The 20,367-nt window shown below is 47.5% G+C and overlaps 1 protein-coding gene across 2 annotated transcripts in view; it reads right to left on the reverse strand.

Annotated features, from left to right (window-relative positions):
* SMARCC1 (SWI/SNF related BAF chromatin remodeling complex subunit C1) overlaps positions 1-20,367 on the reverse strand; it is a 1,286,593-nt gene that overhangs the window by 131,694 nt on the left and 1,134,532 nt on the right. For both annotated transcript variants that reach the window (XM_069645843.1, XM_069645841.1), the window contains exon 26: positions 17,513-17,768. In XM_069645843.1, the coding sequence (XP_069501944.1) occupies positions 17,513-17,768 (256 nt within the window). The remainder of the gene's footprint in view (positions 1-17,512; positions 17,769-20,367) is intronic.

The following is a 20,367-nucleotide window of genomic DNA, read 5'->3' on the forward strand; positions in this document are numbered from 1 at the left end:
AGCGCTCTACTCGTGCTATCAGACTAGGTTACCCTTTTCGCACTGATTGGCTGGTGACAGTGGTTTCTTTTTAACTACAGTGGTGTGCATTTACCGCGGGCTGCGCTCGCAGCTGCAGTAAAGCACCCAAGGGTGCCATTTTTGTCAAAATGGCCCAGCTTCTTTTTTCGCCATTTCTTTGTGGAAAGCTCCTTTTTGAGATTTACTCTACGCACCAAACCAGGTTTAGTCCCATTGTTCGCTTTGCCTTTGGCGGGATTCACAAATGAAGCCTGCCTCTAGCTCCAGGGTGTTCAGGGTGGGCAGGAAGTGAGGGAGGTGCCCGATACTCCCTGTGCTTAGTCTCCTAGGAGACCCAAATGCACTCTACGGTAATTGGCCAGCTGACTGTCCGGCAAGGACAGCCACCCTGCTGGGTGACTGACAGGTAGGCTGGAATGAAAGAGAACTGAATAAAAGGCGAGGCTTTTGAGTTGACCACTGGAGGAAGGAACCGAAGAACTTGAAGAGGACGCCTGCTGCAACTCCTGGACCGTTAGTTCGCCCGGTGAAGCCCTGCTGCTGTGCTGAATCTCCTAATTTGTATCAACAGAAGCCCCTGCAAGGACGACTTCTCCCCTCGAGTTGGTGGGACAAGTAAGCCACCTGGACATTCTCGTAGCTAGTTGCATTGCTACAGAGTTGCTGCTGGAAACCGAAATGCCAGGGACAGGAATACCAGATTGTGTGCTTTACTTTTAAGTTGGCCAAGAGCTCCAGGAAGATCCTCCAGACTCCCAGGAAGCAGGAATGACCAAGCCTGAGTCACCTCAACAGAGTGCGGGACCCCAGAAGCAAGGAAAGGCCATCTCGACAGCCAGAAACCGCAGTGTTGCTATTTGCGGTAGTCGCAAGGAGCTGAAACACAGAAGTGCCACTTGTTGGAAAGATTGCCGGGTGTGAGCGGTGACCGTCCTAGTGCAGAGCAGGAGTCCCCAGAAGTCCTCCCTCTTGTCCCCACGACTGAGGCTCAGGAACATGGAGATCTGCAGAGCTGCACAGGAACAGAAGTAATCTGCTGAACTTTTTCTTCAATACAAATGTACTGTAAAGTCTGAGAGAACTTACCTCTCATTGTAGAGTTGGGGGCAACCAAATGTGGACTCTGGTTGCTGGTGGTACTCTTGTTCAGAAGGGAATTGCCATAGCATTTCGGTGCTGGACTGCCCATGTGGGCGGGACAAAGACTGATATGCAAATAGATATTTCCCATCTGTGAAAGGTACGGTGAGCAAAAAAGCGTGTACTGCAAACTCATCTCAGAACAGGTTATCATGCCATGTTCTTTCTGGAGAGGAGCGCCTGCTAGCTTTTTTGAATCATTGTAGAGTTGCTTGCATCTTCTGCTACCCACAAGTCCAATCAGCTTACGGCCCTACATTTGATTTTCTTTTCTTCAAAGACTTCTAAAACATTGTGCAAAGACTTTTCTACTTACCTACCAGAAGTGCTTCACTCTATATAAGACTTTTTCCCATTGAGTTTGGCTTAGCCTGTTATACTGAATGACTCTGCATAGGGGATCCAAAAGTATTTGCCTGCTTAAGAATATGTGTGGTCTCTTGTGTGTTCCAATAACCTTTTCCTTTTACCAACTTCCAACAGTATTCTAAATGGTAACAGTAAGATATTAATGTCCCCAGCACCCTAGCTATTGAAGTCACCTGAGGGTTTAGGTGGTGTCTGTGGGCCATCCCAAAAGGGTCTTTACTGATTTAGAAACTAAGAGTGTACAGTATTGAAGTGTATTTGTGTGTTACTTTTATATTGCTCCCTTCTGAAGATGGCTTATTCTAACTGACTGATAAATTAATAATTGTTTATTCAAGAAACCTTGTGTGCAGGAGTTTATTTGAATACTTGTACTGTGAATCTCATTGCAATTCCCCTACATCTCACATTGACCCCTCTTGAGATAGGCCTGGCTGCTCAACACGCTAACAAACCGTTGTACAAGCTTATACCAAAGTTTGAGTTTCCCATTATCTGTAGTCAGAGTTATTGCAGTGCACCCAAAGGGTACTGCATACAAACTTTGCTAACAGCTGTCCTGAAAGGACAGCTAGCCAGCCAATCGGGACTACTTGCATTCAGGTATTCTAGAGACAAAGGACAGGGGAGTTTTGGGATCCTCCCTCACATTCTGTCCTTCGAGACACACTAGAGCCAGGGGCGCTGAAGCCTGCCAAAGGCAAGACAAAGGGCTCAAATCCCAAAACCAAAGAAAGACCTCACAAACAGAAAATGGCAAAAAAAGAAGACGGGGGCCATTTTGACAAAATGGTCACCCATGGGTGCTGTACTGCAACTGGGGGTTCAGCCTGCGGTGGAAAATTCACAATGGTAGAAAAAACTAAACCACGGCAGCCAGCCATTTAAAGTATTGAGGGTAGGAACAAGTTACTTACCTGCAACTGTTGTTCTTCAGCAAGGGTCTGGCATGGAATCACATGCTCATGAATATTCCCCGTCAGGCTGGGAATCCTCAGTAAAAAAAACTATCAGTTTCATTTTTTAACTGTCTTTCTCCTAACAACCAATCACTGTTCTCTGGGTCATACTGCTCCGAGGCAATGACTGCCGTCTACCTAAGCCCCTCTAGCAGCCATCTTCAGGTTTGGTAGAATGTAAAGTGGCAGTAGGACCAAGAGAAGAGCCGCAGAGGGGTAGGCGGGAGGGTTCGCATGTTAATCCATGCCAGACCCATGCTGGAGAACAGTTACAGGTAAGTAACTTGTTCCTTCTTCAGCATGGGGTCTGGCATGGATTCATATGCTCATGAATAAGGAATACATAGCCGTACACGCATGCACAACCACGGGAGGTGGCAGCGCTCAACATTAAGCATCTCTTACCTCCTCACCAGGCTCACCTTCAAGCGAACAGGTTGCACAGCACTGCTTGGCCGACTCTGGACTCCTTCCTGGAATCCTTGTTGACGCAGTATAATTTTGTGAAGATGTGCGTCAACCTCCACGTAGCAGCCCTGCAGAGGCACACCAGACCGGAACGCCGTAGTTGCAGCGATTGCTCTGGTCGAATGGACTCTCGGATGGCCAGGCAACAGTCGGTTGCCAACCAGTGACAATGGGTGATGCAGCCGGAGAGCCACCTGGAAATGGAAGCCTTGGAGAGGGCCTTCCATGGTTCACAGGGCCAAAGTTCACAAAAAGTTGCGACGTCTTCCAAAAACTCTTTGTGCGGTCCACTTAGAACTTCAGCGCTCTAGCCACATCCAGCAAGTGCAAAGTCCTCTCAGCCGGCGACAAAGGCGGTGGGAAGAATACAGTTAAAACCAAGAGCTTGTTTAGATTAAAGTCCGAAGGCACCTTGTTCATAAAGGAGGGGGTCCATCCGTAGCACCACCCTCATCTCGTGGAATGTCAAATAAGGTGGTTTACAAGAGGGCTTGGATCTCTCCCGCTCGTCATGCAGAGGGGACGGCCACAAGAAAACCTGTTTTCCACAACAAAAACTTCAATGGCGCTGAATGCATAGGCTCGAACGGGGGACCCATGAGCCTAGTAAGCACCACATTGAGCTCCCACGCTGGGGCCGGAGCTTTCACCGGCGGGAACGAACGGAAAAGTCCTTTGAGGAACTCCTTGACCAAACGATGCGACCATCATAAGGATGATCCCCCAGGAGATCTGGTGTAGCGGGAAATAACCACCAGATGAACTTTGATGGAGCATGGGCCAGTCCTTCTATAGCATGAGGACTCTCAACAATTGAATGTGCGGTAAAATAATAAAGTTACTTACTGTAGTGACTACCTTACTCCTAGTCCATGGTCCCCTTTCCTCCATACTGTTGGGACATTGTCCTGTGGGACAGGACTGGAGCACTTTTGTAAAAAGCATCAAATTGAAAAATGTGTCCTCTTTTTACGCGGGTACCGTACGTGGCCGTAACCCCGCCCTCTTTGGCTCCACCCCGCACATCGCCCTTCAGTCCTTTTCTATCACCAAGTCTGAGACCATTTAAGCAATAATAGAAGATACTTATTAGAGGGGACAGTGGGCAGGCATATGGAGGAAAGGGGACTATGGACAAGGAGTAAGGTAGTCACTACGGTGAGTGACATACTCCTACGTCCCGTCGCCTTTCCTCCATACTTTTGGGAGATTACAGAGCACTCGGAGGACAAGAGGTGGATAGAACTCCTTTACTGAAAGAGGTTTTTAAGAACAGCTTGCCCGAAATGATCAGCCCTGGAGCTCAGGCAGCTGCCTTGCCCTGCACATGATGGGCATGAATTCCCGGTTGAATGCCATGAACGGAATACGCTTCAGAGATACAGGAAGCAAACCATCAGGAGATAGTTGCCTTTGAAGCCAGCTTTCCTTTTGGTTCCCCGAAGGTCACCAAGAGCTGGGAAGAGCTCCGAAGATTAAATGTTCTGTCCTAATAAAACTTAAGAGCTCGCCTTACATCCAAATTATGCAGAACCCTCTCGGCATCTGAAGCCGGTTCTGAGAAGAAAACTGGTAAGGAAATAGACTGGTTCAGATGAAAATCAGATACCACTTTTGGAAGGAAAGAGGGATTGGTACGGAGGACAACCTTATCCTTGTGAAAGGCAAGGAATGGATGTTCTACCGACAAGGCCTGAAGCTCGCTTACACGCCTTGCCGAAGTTACTGCAATCAGAAAGGCCATTTTCCATTAAAGGAATTTCAAGTCTGCTGTACCCATGGGTTCAAAGGGTTTATGATAAAGCAGTAAGGACAACATTCAGATCCACTTAGGATGTGGGCTGCGCACAGGTGGATACAGATGGAACAGACCGGCAAAGTGCCTTTTAATGATCGGGTTTGTCAAAGAAAAAGAGCAAGAGTCCGTGGACAGATAGGCGACAATAGCCAACAAATAAGTCTTACAAGACAAAACATGCATGCCTGAAGCTGCCAGATGAGAAATGAAAGACAGCACTGTGTTGATAGCAGCTTCTCTGGGGTCCAGCTGTTTTGCTAAACACCAGTGACAGAAGCAGAGCCATTTGCTACTATACTGAGACCTGGTGGAAGGTTTTCTAGCCCCTTGGATATGCATATCATCCGCAAACAAATTCAAACTCTCTAAAGCTGAATGATTGTGGAGAGGGGTGCCACAACTGCTGATCGATCTGGTGAAGCAGGTCGGGAATCAGCAGAAGCTTGACTGGTGAGCAGACTGATAGATGCTGAAGCTCCGAAAACGAGAATCTGTCTGGCCACCACGGGGCTATGAACAGGAGAGTGCAATTGGACGTGTTCCTGAGCTTGCATAGCCCCTGGTGAATCAGAGGAAGAGGCGGGAAGGCGTAGGCCCTCATGTTGTGCCGCGGAATCTCAAGAGCATCCGCCAGGGAAAAGGCTCCGAGCCCGTTCCTGGAAGCATAAAGAGGAAGTTTCCTGTTCAATGATGTCGCAAAGAGGTCCCCTTCTGGAGTGCCCCAATGGCGAAAAAGTTCAGGAGATCTCAGTGTTCAGCTCCCACATGTAGCTGACCACCGCTCGCCGGCTGAGATAGTCTGCTGTTCCATTCACCTGGCCCAGAATGTGTACCGCCAACAGCCAAACACCATGCTGGACGGCCCATTCCCAAATCTGAATGGCTAGATCTACAAGGGGCGGTGACCTGGTACACCCCTGCTTGTTGACGTAAAAGATGGATACTGCATCATCCGTGCAGATGCAGACCACCTTGTTCACAATCCCTGGCTTGAATGCTTTGAGCGCCAGGAAAATCGCCAGACGTTCCAGATAATGTATGTGAAATTGTCTGTCCTGCGGCGACCACAGGTCGAAAACCTGAAGATGATCCATTGTCATGCCCCACCCGATATGGGAGGAGTCCGTTGTAATGGTCACCTGGGAGGAGGGCTCCTGAAAGGGCGCACCCACCGACAGATTGCTGGAAGGCCACCACCAAAGGAGATCTGACATCATGTAGGGTGGAACCGGGATTATTTTGGTGTCCGGGTCCATCGCCTGGAGCCAGGATCTCTGAAAAGCCAACTGCGCAAGTCGCATCTTGAGACACGCCAGGGGAAGAGCAGGCACGCATGAGGCCCAGAAGCCTCTTGAACCACCAGGCAGACATGCTCTCTGACTGAATGAAGATTTGAAACGTGGTTAACAGATCCGCCATCCTGTCCACCGCCAAGTACACCCTGCAGTCAATAGTGTTCCAACGGAAACCCAGGAATATCAGGCCCAGAGAGATCGTCATGGAGAATTTCCGCCAGTTCACTGACAGCCCAAGACTGAACAGGAGCTGAAGTAGAGACTGAAGATTGCTCGAGGCTTTCACCAGAAAGGCATTGCGCAGAAGCCAGTTGCCCAAATATGGATACACATGAATACCCTGTAGCCTTAACAAAGCCGCAATGACTGACATCTTTGTGAAGACACGCGGCGCAGAGGTGAGACCAAAAGGGAGCACTCGAAACTGATAGTGCTCCTCTCCCAGGGAGAACTTAGATATTTCCGATGCAGGCTCCAGATCAGGATATGCATATAAGCATCCTGAAGGTCTACAACGCTGAGCCAGTTGCACTTCTGAAGAGAGGACTTTATTTGGCAGGACGTAATCATCTTGAATTTCTCTTGGGGAAGAGGAAGGTTGAACTGGGAAAGGTCTACAATGGTGCACAGGCCAACCTGGTTGGGTTTTGGCACCGTAAACCTACGAGAGTAGAAGCCCTCCCCTCGTTCCCTTAGGGGAACGGGTTCTATCGCCCTGAGATCTAGAAGCTTCTGGACCTCTACTCTGAGGGAGGGCGTCCCCAACTGCTGAAAGGGAGGATTGAAGGCTGGGGTAGTGTGGAGGGGCAAGCGGAAGCCCACGGTTTGCCACGCCCGAGATGAGACGAGATTTGTCCTCCCACAGGAGTCTCGTGCGAGCTCCAAAAAATATCATTTTGCAGACTTTTCGGCAGAGAGACTACCAGTCCATGAAGTGGAGACAGAAAAACTGACCTTGTTGCTGTCTCCAACAGGAGTTACCTCTCGGCGTGTCAGTCCCAAGAGACCTGCGGTCCTGGAACCCTCTGAAGCCTGAGGAGGGCCGAGACTGGGATCTAGAACTTTGAGCATTGACTGGGGCTTTCACGAAACAGACTTGGCAGTTTGCGTGCTGGCCTTAGTCTTGGTGAGCTCGTCATCCGTCAAATGAATGAAACAGCTCTTTGCCATCAAAAGGCAGGTCTAGAACTTTATCTTGGACCTCCTTCGAAAACTTTGTTGCATCAAGCCAAGCTTGACGAGAGGTGTCCACCCCAAGCATGAGGCCTCGAGCTGAGATATCGACATGGTGCGCAGCAGCCTCCAGCATATCCTGCGCCAACACCCTGGTGTCTGACAGACCAATGCCCTTGAAGTCATCCAATCTGTCAGGCAGAATGAACACTTGGAAGTCGGCCAAATCTCTCCTAAGTTTCATATTCGCCGCCGCTAAAATTAGCGCTGTGTTAGCCTGACGCAACTGCAGCACCTAGTTCGCAAAAATCTTCTTTCCCAAGGAATAGAGTAATTTGTCATCCTTGGACAGAACCTGGATCGCAGCTACGTGAGTCGCAGAAGCCGGCTTAGATTGCAGAGTGGCAGGGGCTACCACCGTCGAGGACATGATGCCAAGGCTACTTCCTCAGAGGTGTGAAGCCTATAACGGGCATCAATCCTTTTATTTCTGCGTAGCCCGGTGTGGGGCTTATCCCAGACCTTGCGGGCCTCGGACAGGATGTCGTTCTGGGGGAACAGGCCGGTGCCCTTCTGTGAAGACAAGGTTAGCGCCCCTGATAGCACCTCTTCCTGTGGAGCTAGAGCCTCAGGCAGTGGTATGTCCAGGAGTGACATGTCCAGTACCCGGTCGTGAAATTCTGACAGAGCGGGACTGGTCTTCACTATCCTGATCTGCCAAAGGGTTGTCTGGAGCATCCGGGTCACCCAACTGCAATGCGACAGGCGTCAGATTGACATCATGCTCTGCTGAGGACTTGTCCACTAGTGACAAGGGAGGCAGAGGCGGAAGTGCCAGAGGAGGGCCGGGAGGCAAAGGAGGAGCTACCGCTGGGGCGATAGGTGCCGTGACAGGAACTGTCGGGCCAGGGAATGGAGTCTGAGGGCAGATTTCTCTAAAGTGGCCCTTAAAGTACTCCCTCATGGGATCAGAGTTCATTAGACTGTAATTTCCCAAAAAAGGCATCCTCTGCCGAAATCCTTAGGCGCTTGAGTGGGCAGAGGCCTTGCATGAGGGGCATAACCCCACAAACGCAGTGAAGAAGGCTGCCAAGAAGGTCCGCCACCCACCCACCGGGTCTACATAGACCAATGGGGCAGATGTAGGAGGAAGCGAGACCGAATGTGGTAGTGACATCCGAGCACGCCAGTCATAGGAAGGGCGGAACGGATTCACACTATCGCGTGGAATAGGTTGTCCACCGAAAAGAAGGTTCCCAACACCCGCCGACGATACCGTGGGTGTGAGGGAAGAATCCAAAATGGCGCCGTAGACCACGCTGGAACCCTTTGTGAAAATCTGAGAACTGCTTCACATGTAATGAGGCAGTTGATTCCACAGACTGGTCAGGGGACTTGACTGAAATTTTAGCCTTGACACAAGGAATCTCGGCAGAGCCGGTACTATGGGGCCTTGGATGCTTACTAGACATCCTGTCCCTTGAATTAGCCTCCAAAGGAGGAACCCCAGCAAAACCGGTAACAGAGGAGTTCCGGTCAACCAGCTCTCCCTGTGCCCCCTCAACAGAACCGTTAACACTGAAAGCACGGGAAAGTTGAGTAATCCACCTCGCAGACAAGACCTTAACAGGCCTCTCAATTCTGTTGGTACACACCACCTTAGCCTTGTTAAGAGGAACCTCGGAACACAAACCGGTCTTAATATCTCACCCGAGAGGGGCCTCGAACCGTGGTTCGGTGCAGAAAGCCTCAACAGAGGCCTCAGGGCGCACCCCGGTGTCTGTGCTGGAAGCTCCTAACAAGGAGACCGCAGAGAGAACTCAGCTACCCAACGCCTCAGCATGACTATGCCGGCTTTAGCACCTGATCGGTGAACCTCGGATTGTGATCCGGTACAGGCAGGCCCCTCGCGGAAACCCTTGGGGAAAACCTTGGTACGCATATTAGGCCTTCGAGGCACCTCAGGGATAACCCCGGTAGCAGAGCTTAAGAAACCCCTCCTGGACCTGGAGGACTCTGGGAAGGTGTCCCCGGCCGGGGTGCCCTGAAAAGTTAACTTACCGGGTGTCTCTTCTTTCCGTCAATGAAGAGTTGGAAATGCGATGGAGGAACCTTCTGGAAGATTTCCCCCACCTACGAAGACAACGTTGATGTGCCCGGACCAAAAGGGAGCCGCAGAAGACATACGAGTCCCACCAGTGATCCTGTCCCGGACAGGATCCGCCCTAGCGAAGCGACGCTCGCAAGAGGAACAAGTGGAAAATCCCAGACGCTCCGGCATAGGAGGACACAGCGACCACAGAACCGGAGCAGGGGAGAAGGGCAACAGGAAAGAAAAAAGGTCTTCCCGGTGATGCTAGTGCGTCAAGCCCTGACGGCGCGAGAAGGAGGACACATTTTTCAATGTGATTCTTTTTTTTTTTTTTTTTTTTTACAAAAAGTGCTCCGGTCCCGTCCCACAGGACGGAATGTCCCAAAAGTATGGATGAAAAGGGACGGGACATAGGAGTAGGTCCTTTATTGTCGCCGATCGTCCTGTTGCAGTGCAGGAGTCCTCCAGACGTCCTCCCTCTTGACCCCACGACAAAGGTCCAAGAACAAAGGATCTGCAGAGCTGCACAGGAAAAGAAGCCAGCTGAACCATTTCTTCTAAAGAGAAAGATGTACCGTACCAAAGGTACGGTACAAGGTCTAAGAGAACTTGCCTCTTGTTGTGTAAACTCACTTATCAGTGGAGACTTGTCTTGGTTGCTTCTGTAGAGTTGCTAACAGCTTCTTTACCCCACAAGCCGAATCGGCTTGTGGCCCTACTTTGATTTCTTTTCTACAAAGACTTCTAAAACATTGTGCAAGACTTATCTACCTGCAATAATTGCTTCAAATCACCTAGACATTTTGTCCAATTGACTTTGGCCTGGCTCCCTGAATGACTCTTCTTCCCTCTGACTGTGTTTGTCTTCCTTCCAGGAAGGGGTTGACTTACTTTGCATTGGGGGGTACCAAAAGTACTTACTGGCTTAAGAATATTTGTGTGATCTCTTGATGTGTTCTAATAACCTTTCTCTTTGACATACTCCTAAGTATTGCTCTAAATACAACAGTAATATATTAATGTCCACAGTGTCCTAGCTATTTAAGTCACTTGAGGGTGTAGGAAGTGTCTCTGTGCCATCCCAAATGGGTACTTGCTGATTTAGAGAAACTAAAGAGTGTATTTTTGGAGTGTATTTGTGTGTTACTATTTTATTGCCCCTTCTGAAGGCTTATTCAAACAGACTTAAAATAATTGTTTAATCAAGAAACCTTGTGTGTAAGAGTTTTTGAATACTTGTCACTGTGAATCTTCGTGTAACTCCCCTACTGCTTAGTATCCCCTTTGTCTACTTACTCATGTAAACAATTTTATGTTACCCTCTGTTAGGCAAGATTTTCACAGAACTGGTAAATCTTCCTGACCTGGCTTAACCCCAGAACCTTTTGCTTTACTAGTGGGATATTTGTACTTAATACCTCAGTGAGTGGGAACCTTTTTCCACATTCACAGGATCTTTAACACTTTTTATAGGTGTCTTTTTAAAGTTATCCTCTTAACAACTTAATGGCAATAAATGCCTATTGTTGCTGGGTTGCCCTAGGGGCTCCCCTTTTAACTTTTTGCTAACCCTGAGAGAACTACAGTTCCCAAGGGTAGAAAGGATCTTTGGATCCCTTTTACATTTTATTCTGTGAAGCCAGCACACCCCACCTTATGTGGCGTGCTGGGGAGATACAATGTATCCCCTTTCACATTAAAACTAACAATTCTGTTAGTGACAAGCATACCTTCAATGGCTGGGGGCAGCAATACCGTATATTAATTTGGTGCACCTTTACAGCGGGCTGTGTTCACAGCTGCAGTAAAGGCACCCAAGTGTGCTCATTTTACCAAAATGGCCCCCGTCTTCCGTTTTCTCCATTTTAGTGTATTTTCTCATTTCTTGTTCCTTCATCTGACATCCAGGGGGGAGAGGGGGGGGGTACTTCCATTGTGTGATTTTTGTCTTTGGGGAGGGGGGGTGTCTAAGAGTCTCCCGCGACTCCCCGCCCAGGCTCCAGTCTGTCAGAGCAGGAAGTGAGTGAGGAGTCCAAAACTCCCCAGCCCTTTGTCTTATGCCTTGCTTGAATGGGGACAAATCCCAGTGGGGGGCTGGCTGTCCTGTGTGGACACCAGACCGCCCCTTGTAAAATGCAGGGAGAGAAAGCAGAGGTGGTGCTGTAATTCCCAATACCGCGAACCTGGAAGCTGAAGAAAATTCGACCACTGGAACCGAAACCGAAGAGGAAGATGAAGGAAACGTGGCTTAAACGACTTCTAGCTGAGGTACTGTGTTGGCTTGGGTATGTACTTACCTTAAGACTGTTAGGATTTCAGTGTAGCTGTGGGTTGTTTTCTATGATGGGATGGCCACTCATCCAGTGCACCCAGTCCAACAGCTAGAATACTGCTGTGGTGTCTTCTGCAAAGTCCCTGGACCCTCTTCCAACTCTAGAAATAAAGTACTCACCTGTTTGCCCAGTTTTCCTAAGGAACTTACTTTTGCTACTAAAGAACCTATTCTGACACTGCCTGTTGGTCACTAGTCCTAGTGACCCCCTTCTGCCACTGAAAACACTCATGCTCCAAGAATAAGGGAAATACTTTGAAGGGATTGGGCCTTTTGCTTAGAAAAGAAAGTGTTTAAAAGTAACTTACTTGAAAAGAGTTGGTTGGTAACTAATTCTAAGAATGAACAGTTAAAAGGATTAATGTGTGATGCCCTATTCTTAAAAGTATGGTTAACATTTTTTCTTACTTAGCACCTGTTTTGCCAGTCTAATAGAAAGTATATGTGCAGGTATTTTACTCTCCTGTGATTAGGTTGTGGCTCTTCCCAAAAGTAACGTGTTGGTTTCACCAGATTATTCCTGCAGGGTAATTGTATTTGTTTCCCCCAACTGGGTCTTGCTTCCCCTGACTTGCTGCTAGCCTGTCCAGAATAAGTCTGCATTAGGTTGTTTCCTAACTAGAATAACTGAGTAATTCAGTAAAGTGCGACATTGTATTTTACTTTCCCCTTCATTGTGAGGTTAAACAAAGTATGTGGGGTTACTTATCTTGTGTTCGTTGTGTGCCAGCCAAAAATAAGTTACGAGTTATTGCTTATCTCAAATCTGTGGTTCACTGATCTCAAAAGCACCTGTACCTGTTTATTACATCCTTCGGTTTTAATGATAATGATGTGTTATTTATATAGCGCCTTAATCCAAAGCGCTTTACAGAGCACATATTTACATACAATATCACCCAACCGAAATTGGTACTCATTTATTGACCTTGGAAGGATGAAAGGCTGAGTTGGCCTTGCCGGGATTCGAACCTGCGACCTGCAGATCACGCTCGGATCGCAGCAGCAAGCGCTCAACCCACTGAGCTATCTTACCAGCTCACCTAGTTTTACTCACCTAATATAACTTATCACACAAGTAGTTATAGGTTTTTACTGCACCTGGAATAAGTGTTCCACTATTTCACAAAAAGTATATTGTCCATTTGACCGATTAATTGATTTGTACTAAAATACAGTGTATAACTGGTAGGGTCTACTGCCCTGGCATTACTGAATGTAATTGTGAAAGTAACCATTGGTTTTTACTCCCCAAGAATAGGCTTGACCTATACTGAATGTGTATGAAAAGGTTTTGACTTCCCTAGAACTACTGTTAGGTATTTCAAATAAGGTCTATACTTGGGACTGTGTACCTTCAAGTATAGTGTGTTTTTATATTGTGATTTCGTTAATGTGTTAGTACTTACATGCCCCCCTAGATTTATCTGGGCCTACCTGTATTTAAATAAATCCTTTATTTTTACAATACAAAGTGTGTCAGTGTTTCTTTGGACTATTTGTATTACTATTTCATTTGTACCGAGGAGCCCTCTCTCCATCCCAAGAAAAGCCTGGCTGCTCAGTCTGCGCTACCATGATCTCAGGTGGTACAGCCTTATACCACGAGTGGAGTCTTGTACTGCCTCAGTTGAATGGTTTTACTAAGCCCTTGGTTGGACTTCAGAAAAACGGTCTAACACCCTCACTACAATTAATGGCTGGTGGCAGTGGTTTAATTTTCCTACCACTGTGCGTTTGTACCGCAAACTCAATCCTCCACTGCAGTACTGCACCCATGGGTGCCCATTTTGCCCTGATTTAGAGAACCTGAGTGTGTTTGTGTGTTACTGTTATATTGCCCCTTCTGAAGAAGGCTTATTCAAACTGACTTAAATTAATAATGGTTTAATCAAGAAACCTTGTGTGTAAGTGTTCATTTGGTTCCTATTTCCAGGTCAGGGTTATTGTAGTGCACCCAAAAGGTACTGCATACAATCTTGCCTAACACAACCTGTGGCTTTGAAGCCAGAATTGGAGAATCTGTATTTTAAATGCCTCCCACTCGTCTCTCAGGAAACCCGTAGCGGGGAAGTGTCTACGCTGGCATCGCCTCTTCTTGTGGGAGGACGATTAATGGTGCCACTCGCTTCGGGAATGAGTGCGCTCCTTTGCTTTTTTGCATTGCCCGTTAGGCAAGATTGTATGTAGTAACCCTGTGGGAGACTACACTATCCTTGTCCTCTTGATAATGGATATCCAACTTTTGGTACAGGTCTGTATTATACAAGTTGTTAGAGTGACCAAGCAGCCAGACTTATCTCAAGAGGGGTAATTGGGAGCTGTAGAGATACAACAGAGATTCACAGTTACCAGTATTCAAATAACACTTATACTCAAGGTTTTCAAGTAAAATTATTATTTAACAGTCAGTTTTAAGTAAGCTTTCTTTGGAAAAGGCAATATGCAACAATATAAAATACACTTAAAAAACACTTCCTCAGATTTAAGTGAAGCAAGTAGATACCCTTTTGGGATGTGTCACTCACAAACTTCCTACACCCTGAGGTGACTTCCATCGCTAGGACACTGTGGACATTGATATATCGCTTTTAACACTTCAATGCAATACTGAGGTTGTGGAAAAGGAAAAGGTTGGGGAAGCAAACAACGGTTAACAAGTTCTCTGAACAGGCGAGTACTTTACAATCCCCCAATGAAGTATGGGTTAGCACTTTACCAGCAATACAAGTAACTTATGTACCACCTATGAGGGACAGTTGAACACAGTCAATGGGTCAGAAGAGTCTGCAGGGAGCCAGAACAGCCAATGTCAACTGAGCAAAGTCATGGGGAGCTGAGGCACTTTTAGATAGCACAAAAGTCTTGCACAGTGTTATATAGAGAGTTTGTAGAAAATAATCACTGTTGGGCCACAAGCTGTAAAACTTGTGAAAGCAAAGCAGCAAGCAACTCTGCAGACAAAGCAGCTACTTTAAGTCTCCAGAGAGAGAGAGACAAGCTACAGACCCAAAAAAAGGTAAGTACCCTTCAGTCAAGACAGTACCTTAGGTTGGAAGAAGAGGGTCCAGCCGGCTTCAGTACCTGTTGCAGTCCTGCAGATCCTGTGTTCCTGGGGCTCGGTCGTGGGGACAAGAAGGACGACGCCTGGGGACTCCTCCTGCACTGCAGTTTGAAAGTCGGCAGCAGCAACGGGCTCTTTCCAAATCAGCAGCACTTTGTGGTTTCAGCTACCGGTCAATAGCACCACCGCGGTTCTTGGACACCTTATGGGCTCCCCTTGCTTCTGGGGTCCAGCACTCTGTTGAGGTGGCTCAGGCTTGGGCCGTCCTGCTTCAAGAGGGTCCATTGGATCTTCCTGGAGCTCTGGTCTGGCTTTAAGACTATGCACTCATTCTTGGTGTTCCTGTCGCCTGGCACTCAGTTCCAGCAGCAGCAAAGAAGTACAGCCAGCAGGGATAGAGGTTCCAGTCAAGTTAGTCTTGGGGTTGATTGGTCCCACCAACCCACAGGGAGAATTTGTCCATTCCGGGCTTCTCTAGTGAATATGAAATTTGGAGCTTCAGCACTACAGCAGGGCTTCACCAGGCACACCAACGGTCCAGAAGGGTGCAGCAAGCTTCTCTTCCAGTTTCTTTCTTTAGATTCTTCGTCCAGTGGTCAACTGTCTTCTGTCTGAGAGGCCTCGCCTTTTATGCAGGTTTCTCCCATTCATTTGCAGCCTAGCTGACACTCACAGCAGGGTGGCTGTCCTCCAAGGACAGCCAACCAGCAATCACCTTTGGGTGCATTATGGTAACCAAGGAGACCAAGCACAGGGAGTTTCGGGCCACTCCCTCACTTCCTGCCCTGCTAGACACGCTGGAGCCAGAGGCAGGCTTCAGCAGTGAATCCCACCAAAGACAAAAAAAACAAAGGGACCAAGCCTGGTTTGACGTGCAGAGTAAAACCCAAGAAAGACCTCACAAGCAAGAAATGGCGAAAATAGAAGACCAGGGCCATTTTGACAAAACGGGCACCCATAGGTGCAATACTGCACCAGAGGATTCAGTCTGCAATAAAAACGCACAGTGGTAGGAAAATTAAACCACTGCCACCAGCCATTAATTGTAGTGAGGGTAACATAAAAATGTTTACATGAGTAAGTAGACAAAGGGGATACTAAGTAACCGCTCCAGCACTCAACATAAGCTGGTGTGTGCTGGGTCTACAAAGAGAAAAAGGTAAGTAAACTAAATTTCACTTTACTATTCTTGTAAACAGTTGTGTATCCAAGAGAAGGTATTTAAACCTTAAGAGAAATCCAAAGGACTTCTCTGTGACACTGCACTGAGGGTGCTGTGTGTCAATACACAAAATGATGCCCATGTAGTTTGTAGGACTCCAAAACCAAAAGAAACAGTCCAGATCAGATCAAAAATACATGAGAGGGTGAGAAAAAGGTATCTCTCACTCACTCCAGGATAGAAAATCAAAAGTCCCAAAGTCCAGCAAAAGAGCTGGAGGGGTCTCTAAGGTAGAGGAGAATTCGCAGAGAAATGAGAATTCCCCCCAAAGTGCCTGTCCTCCTTCAAGGGCATAGGGCCTTCAGTGTCGTGTCAGACGACCTGACCAACTATGTGTCGGACTTTAACGGAGGCCGCTCGAGCGCCAAGTTCGCCGACAGCTTTCGGGTTAATTTGTTGGAAGGAACTGCACTACTTGACGTTGTGTTCCTTCCCCAGAGACCACACACGAATATTGGGTGGGTCCGTGATTGGCATTTGTGAGCCATAGCCCTGACAGCGCTTGAACCACAAGGCTTTAGGGCCTGACTTCTCGGTGTCGACTGAATAAGAATTTCTCTCACTAAAGAGAATCATGTTCTGGAAAAAAGGAACCGAGGTACGAGGCATAGTGATGCAATATATGTACTGGCAGCGTCCCTTAAAGAGTGGCAGTCAAGGAGGAGTAGACTGTCAAGTCGCACCACGCCCCCTGTTGAAAATGTTTCCAAGGTGTTTACGCTGGAAGGGATATCTGTCAGATGAGGAACCTGTGGGAGAATGCAACCCATTGAAATAAATTCTGTCTTAACATTTTATACTGGGAGCTTGTGGATTATGACCTCTTCCTCTTAACTGTAGTTTCCTCTCCCTCCACAGAGAAACTCATACTTCACCAGATTGAACTGTGCGGGGGACTCAGTAGGAGAGGGTCAATTTACCACAGAATTCATGCCTATGTGCAAAACAATGGAAACACTTGCCACTCTCTACACGACTGCTTTGTGGAACGTCAACCTACTAGATTTGTGAGCAATTATGTTGCAATATCTTTTCCTAACAGTGCTGGTGAGGAACGGATACCAACAGTCTCTTCCTGGAGTTATTGCATGTAGCCATGACAGAGCTGGGAGCCGGAGACTTTAGGAGGGGACATGAGCACTACGTATATAAAAATACATTTTGAGGTAATATTTCAAAGCTAGGAGTAACCGCAATAATGGGGCGCAAGCGGCCCCATATATGTACCTTTTGCATCATAGCCAGGACCAATGAGGCTGAGCAAATCTTTCACAGAGCTGCAGTTTGCTCTTTGTTAGCTGATGAAAAGGCTACTCAATCTGCTTTCACTGGGAACACATTTTACAGTATTACAAATGTGAAAGAGGAAAGCATCAGTTTGAATAATTTACAATTATAAAATGTATAAAATGTAACACTGGTAGCCGAGGAGTCTGCTTAATAGCACACATTAACGGACACCACAGTACAGCAGTCAGTACCCAGAGGAATGGAGGCAGATATTGCTGCATCTCCAATTAAGTTTACAACACAATGCTGAATGTTAACGGTGCCATTGGTTTTTCCATGGTATACTTACCAGTCTGAGATGCATGAGGGGGTGGCATGGGATGATGCATCAAAGGGTACGGTGGAGGATGCTGTGCTGCAGGCAGCCCTGGAAGACTAGCGGACCCTTGTGGAGCACTGCCAGGTAAAGCTGGAGCACTAGGCGGTGGAGGATTCTGGCCATGCTGCTGCTCCATCTGCTGGCGAGCTCTCATTTCAGCATACTTTAGCTGCTCCATGTGGAAGTTCTGACGCTCAGTGAGCAGCTGTTGCCGCTGCTGTTCTAACTGCAGCAGGAGGCAGAGAAAAATTGTGGGCAAATGAAAACAAGCCCTTCTGAGCAGTGCCATCATAGATGAATGAAATGCCAAATACTGTGCAATAGCGAAATATGCATTATAAACACAGATAGCTAAGGCTACTAAACCATCAAAAAGTATTTGTAATGACCAGATGACCTTTTAAAAAGATTATACCACTAACTTGTCTCATGGCACAACCAGTTCTCAATAAATCAACTTCAAAGGATTAACAGGCAGTATCAAGTTTTGGGATAAAAAAATCTGACCAAGAGACACACCCCTACCCCCACCAAGTTACTTACCTGTAACTCCTGTTCTCCAGCATGGGTCTGGCATGGATTCACATGCTCATGAATATTCCCGTCGCCAGGCTGGGAATTCTCAGTGAAAATGAAAGCAGTTTCGCTTTAACCTGAAAACTGCTCGTCTTCTCAATAACCAATCACGGTCCTTTGGGTCATACTGTCCCCAGCCAGTGACAGTCCCAATAAGCTCCACCGCAATAAGCTCCATCTTTGGTATAACATGTAAAAAGGCAGTATGAACCAAGAAGAGCCATATAGGAGAAGGAGGGAGGGTTCACATGAGAAGCCATGCCAGACCCATGTTGGAGAACAGGAGTTCCAGGTAAGTAACTTGTTCCTTCTCCAGCATGGGGTTTGGAATACCATGTGACCTTGGGAGAGGCGATGGGGTGCCCGAAGATGAGACACAGTATTCCCTTTTGTCTTCCATGATGTCCCTTCAGTCCCACAAGCCTTCATGGGTGATTGTAAGCCCCTTCCCTGTTTTCCAGTTGACAAACATAGGCCCCCACACCACTATGGAAGAAGACAAAACACCACCTTTGTACCAAGACGAAGAAGAGGGAAACCGAGTACCAAGATTATCATAATCAGCTGAGTGGAGATCGCAGACACCTAAAAAAAAGTCTGGGTGGTATAAATATCCCTGTCGATATGGGGTCGATCCCACTTGCGGAAGAGACAGGACTTGATGGCGTGCACTGCAGAGGATTGAATGGGCAGGCGCTGCACTTTGGCCAAGATGGGTGTCACTCTACCATCACTCCTCCATGTAGGACTTCGTATAATTGAAGGCGTTTGGTCTCCGACATTTGCCGGTTTGCCAGTGCGTGGGAGCAGATGAGTCATTCATCCAGAGAACAGTAGTCATCGACGCCCTTGAGGCGTAGATGCGCTGCCCCCGGGACCAAGCACTTCGTGAACACCCTTGCCGCTGATTTCAGGTCAAAGGGCAGGGCCTTGAACAGATATTGCCGATCCTGGATCACAAACTGCAGGAACTTCCGATGTTTTGTGTGAATGCGGATGTGAAAGAAAGTCGAGCCCGGCTCCTGTGTAAACAGGGTCGACAGAGTTCTCAGTCATCGACGCTAAATATGGAATGCACGAATCGAAGAAACCCGATCTTTCGATGCCAAAGGTTCTTTCGGTGCCAAGGGTCGCTCGGATAATTGATGGACAGCATGGGTGTTACAAATGAGTTTCTATACTCAGGCTTGGTGGACAGATGAATAGAAGGCCAACCTATATTGTGACAAGTACAACTCTAGGAAGCTGTAGCCAAACCAGTTTGGGTAGCAGTGACAGGCGGTCTAGGCTAAGTTCTTCAGAGGTGGTGAGTTTGTAAGGGGTGCACAATGAGGTCACATAATGGGAATCAGAGCTTACACTTAAACAGGGTGTATAAAAATACAGTTATTTATTGGCCAAAACACACTATAGAAAAATGACTACTAGCAAGTAGTTATCACACAACACTAAAACAGATACATATATACATCACTTATTATAGGGCATAATACTTATCTCAAACTCCTGCAAAGGAAAGGTAGGATTAGAATTATGCACTCTGGTCCACAGAGAATGATCCCCAACTTAAATTGTCCAGCCCCAAGTTGTCTGGTGCATTTTGCCCAGTGGTTCAGGAAAAAGATCCACTGAATCTTTGAAGCAGGAACAATTGCAGGTAGGGTCTCTGGGGTCCAGTGTAGGATTCTTATGGTTAGAGTACCAGTTAAACTAGCTAACAGAAGTAGCCCCAACTTTCAGAAGTCTTGTCAAGCAATGGCAAGGCCAAAGGTGTTAGAATAAAGGTTTATTATAAGCCCATTGACTTATAATGGGAGTATAGGGGAAGGCCAGAAGCTCTAACTTATCCCCTGTACTCTGATTCTTCCCCAGACTTGGCAGGACAAAGGAAGAGGGTCTGAGGTTGCTTTTCTCACTGAAAGACGCAGTCCTCGATTTGCAGGTTCTAGCTTATCTCGGGTTGGTGTCCTTCACTGTAGCAAGGGCTCTCGATGGAAGAATGCAGCAAAACCTGATGCACAACCCCTCTCTCAGGACTGGACTCAGATCAGAAACTATTTCGGATGGTGGTCAACGCAGCACGACGCAAAGGGACTCAACTGCTGCAGTCTGATTTTTCCCTCCTATCTCGGGTCCCCTTGGTGCTAGGATGCCAACATTTCGTAGAGGTGAGTCTCGTAATGCCAGCTGAGGATCCCCAATGTTCCAGGTCGAAACTCCGATCGGTGACGCCGGCAGCACGGTAGTCC

This window comes from Ambystoma mexicanum, chromosome 2p (genome assembly GCF_040938575.1).
Source record: "Ambystoma mexicanum isolate Mex_15411 chromosome 2p, UKY_AmexF1_1, whole genome shotgun sequence".
Lineage (NCBI taxonomy): Eukaryota > Metazoa > Chordata > Amphibia > Caudata > Ambystomatidae > Ambystoma > Ambystoma mexicanum.